Source organism: Pyrgilauda ruficollis, unplaced genomic scaffold, assembly GCF_017590135.1.
Source record: "Pyrgilauda ruficollis isolate IOZ18807 unplaced genomic scaffold, ASM1759013v1 scaffold2105, whole genome shotgun sequence".
NCBI lineage: Eukaryota > Metazoa > Chordata > Aves > Passeriformes > Passeridae > Pyrgilauda > Pyrgilauda ruficollis.
The window spans coordinates 1-2,966 of record NW_024520375.1 but is presented as its reverse complement, the minus strand read 5'-3'; the positions used below and the strand labels follow the sequence as shown (position 1 = coordinate 2,966).

Sequence of the window (2,966 nt, the reverse complement as noted above, 5' to 3'; positions counted from 1 at the left end):
GGCTATTCCTCGCTCTGGGAGGAGGACTCTGGACTTGTGTTTGATTCCCACCTGTCTTTAGGGACACCTTTTAATCCCCTGGATGTCCTGTGGGACCACTGGGAAGCCTTGAAGGTAGCTTCAAAGGCAGAGCTTGTTCTAAGGGACTCAAGGTGCAGGGAACTTGAGGGGAAGTGGCAGCACAACAAAAGCACTGAAGGGCTCTACAAAGAAGAGGTTTGCCCAGGGAGCTGCAGAGGCCAACATCCTCAGAGAAAGTGGGGGAGGGAATGATGCTGCCCCTTTCTCATTTTGGCAAAGCATTCCTAAAGCAAAATACTCATCTACATTTCTGTTAAGTGAAAGGAAAGTCTGCCACTAGTGACCACTTGAACTTCTCCAGAAAGAAGAAGCACATGAAGAAGTTGGGCGGATGATCGCCAGGGCCAGGAACCTGCAACACATTTGGCATCTTACCCTGCTCTCTTGTGCCAGGCGGGCCAGGTTATCAAAGAGGGGCATCTCGCTTCTGTTCATGATGGAAATGTAGCAGGCGTTCTGTTGAGTGACTTTGGTTGCAATGACACCCTGTGAAATGAAATTATTGAGCACTCACATTTCTGTTTTTTCCGACTCTTAATGTTGGGATAAATTCGGCACATGGAAATCATAACGAGGGCTGAGAGTAAATGCTCTGAAACTGTGGACTCCAAACACTCAGAATAAAGGAACAACCACCATCCCTGAACCAGCTGTAGGAACAACCAAACTCCATGGATGCTTTTTGAAGGAGCCCCTGTCCCTGCCACTCACCGTGTTGTAGTTCCAGATGGTTTTCCAGGACCCAGTGATGTTCCTTTGCTCAATGACAGCCACACGCCATTGCCTGTTGATGGTCACAATTTGGGACTGGCCACCAATGATGACTTGTGTGTTGTTGAAGATGCCGCTGGGAATCTGCTGAGTCTGAAAAGCCAAGGAGAAGAAGAAGTTTCGCCTTTGTAGGGAGACAGTGATGTGTGTAGTTTTTATGAAAAATCCCTGCCACAGTGGAAGAAGTGCTGCCCTCTGGGGACCCCATTTAGTTCAAGAAAGCTAAGGGCTAAGGTTTTCTCACCGGGAAATTGACACTGCCATTGCCAATGCAGTACTTCAGGTCCACAACTCTCAGGACATCGAGGGTAATGCATGATCCCAGATTCAACTGGGGTCCTTGGGAAGCTGGAAAAGAAAAGAAAATTCACCATGAGCTGATGCCTAAGACCTTGGCTGACCTTCTAGAGAAGGGTGGTGGTGTTGCTCAGAGCACACCAGGTATGAATAGTTGCTGCTCTGGGAATGTTTGAGCTGTGCAAGTCACAGATTCTCTTGGAGTCCCCAGTGAGCACCAGCTCTGTGGCTCAGCCTGGAATGCTCACAAAGACCTGCTCTTGAACACCCTTGGGTATGTCCTGTGCAGAAATCGGGGCTCTGTTGCACTTTGTCCTGAGAGTCCCAATGGCTGAGTATGGCACGGCGATGCAGCTGCCAGTTCATGGGCCCAATCACATGGGCTGTGATGTTCTGAAAGAATCCTACCATGTATACATCATTTTAGCCCTGGGAAATGGGATCATTGTCTCAGAGAAAAACCTCCAGGTATCAGAGGAAATTGGCTTAGTGTTGTGAAGCACAAGGCTTTGGTGGCTTCCTGAGCCAACTCATTAGCAAGCTGAAGGACAGCACTTCTTAGGACAAGTCTTCTTCTTGACTGGGTATACCAGGACAGTGCAAGGTGAGTAAAAACATTCTGGCCCCAAATTTGAGCCCCATTAAGCTTGCTGGAGAGGTACTCTAAGGCTTTGGTTTGGGTCATTTTTGGGGGCTGTCACCCCACCCTGTTCCTGTCTCGATCTGCCGAGCTGCCAAACCCTTTGTGCAACTGCTGCAGCCCTTGGTTTCTTTGGGTTTTGAGGTGGAAGAGCAGCAATTGTGCCTCAGACATGCCCCAAGGTGAAAACAGGCCAGGTCAGTAACACTGAGAATTGCCATGCTTGCACTCACTGTTAACTTCGTAAGCCATGTAGGTGGTGAGTCCGCTGCACATAGCCGTGATGTCTATTCCGTAGGAGTTGAGGTTGTTGACCAGTCCATTGGTGACAAAGGTGATCCTCTTGGTAGATCTTCCAAAACCACCGATCAGGTTCTAAACATTAAAAACCAGCATTCAGCAAGCTCAGTGCACAGAGGTGGTTCCTGCTAGGCCTGTTCCTCTGCAAAGATGATTCAGGGCTTGGGGTTTGACTCCCAATTGCTTTTCGGGACGCCTTTTAATACCCAGGGGGGCCTGTGGGACCACTAGCAAGTCTTGAATGGACCTCCAAAGGCAGAGCTCATTCTCAGGGAGTCAAGGTGAATGGAACTGGCGGGGACATGGCAGCACAAAGAAAGTACTGGAAGGCATCACAAAGAATGGGATTGTCCACCAAGCTGCACAGCTCAACATCTTGCAGGAAAGTGGGGTGGGAATAATGCTACCCCTTTATTTTGGATAAGCATTCCTACAACAAATTCCTAATCAGCATGACTGTTGAGCAAAAGGAAACTCTGCCACAAGACTCAACCTGATCCAGCCCAGAAAGAAGAAGCACATGGAGAAATGGACTGATGATCCCCAGAGCCAGGAACCGGTTACACCTTTGGCATCTTACCCTGCTCTCTTGTGCCAGGTGGGCCAGGTTATCAAAGAGGGGCATCTCGCTTCTGTTCATGATGGAAATGTAGCAGGTGTTCTGTTGCGTGACTTTGGTTGCAATGACACCCTGTAAAAGAAAAGTATTCAGCACTCATAATTCCATTCCTTCCAAATATTAATGTTGGCATAAAGTTGGGATGGAAACCATGACTAATGTTGTCTTTCACTGCCCCACATTGCAGACTCAGAACAAAGAAATGTTCAGAATAAAGAAACAATGGCCATTCCTGGGCCAGCTGTACGAGCAGCCAGA

At 48.5% G+C, this 2,966-nt stretch overlaps 1 protein-coding gene across 1 annotated transcript; it reads right to left on the bottom strand.

Moving 5' to 3' along the window:
• Positions 1-456: 456 nt before the first annotated feature.
• LOC121353907 lies at positions 457-2,780 on the bottom strand (the record flags this gene model as incomplete). Its single annotated transcript, XM_041468122.1, has 5 exons — positions 457-567; positions 793-945; positions 1,097-1,200; positions 2,023-2,164; positions 2,670-2,780. Coding segments are annotated over 5 exons (621 nt in total), but the record flags the coding sequence as incomplete, so codon positions are not given.
• Between the last annotated feature and the right edge of the window lie 186 nt (positions 2,781-2,966).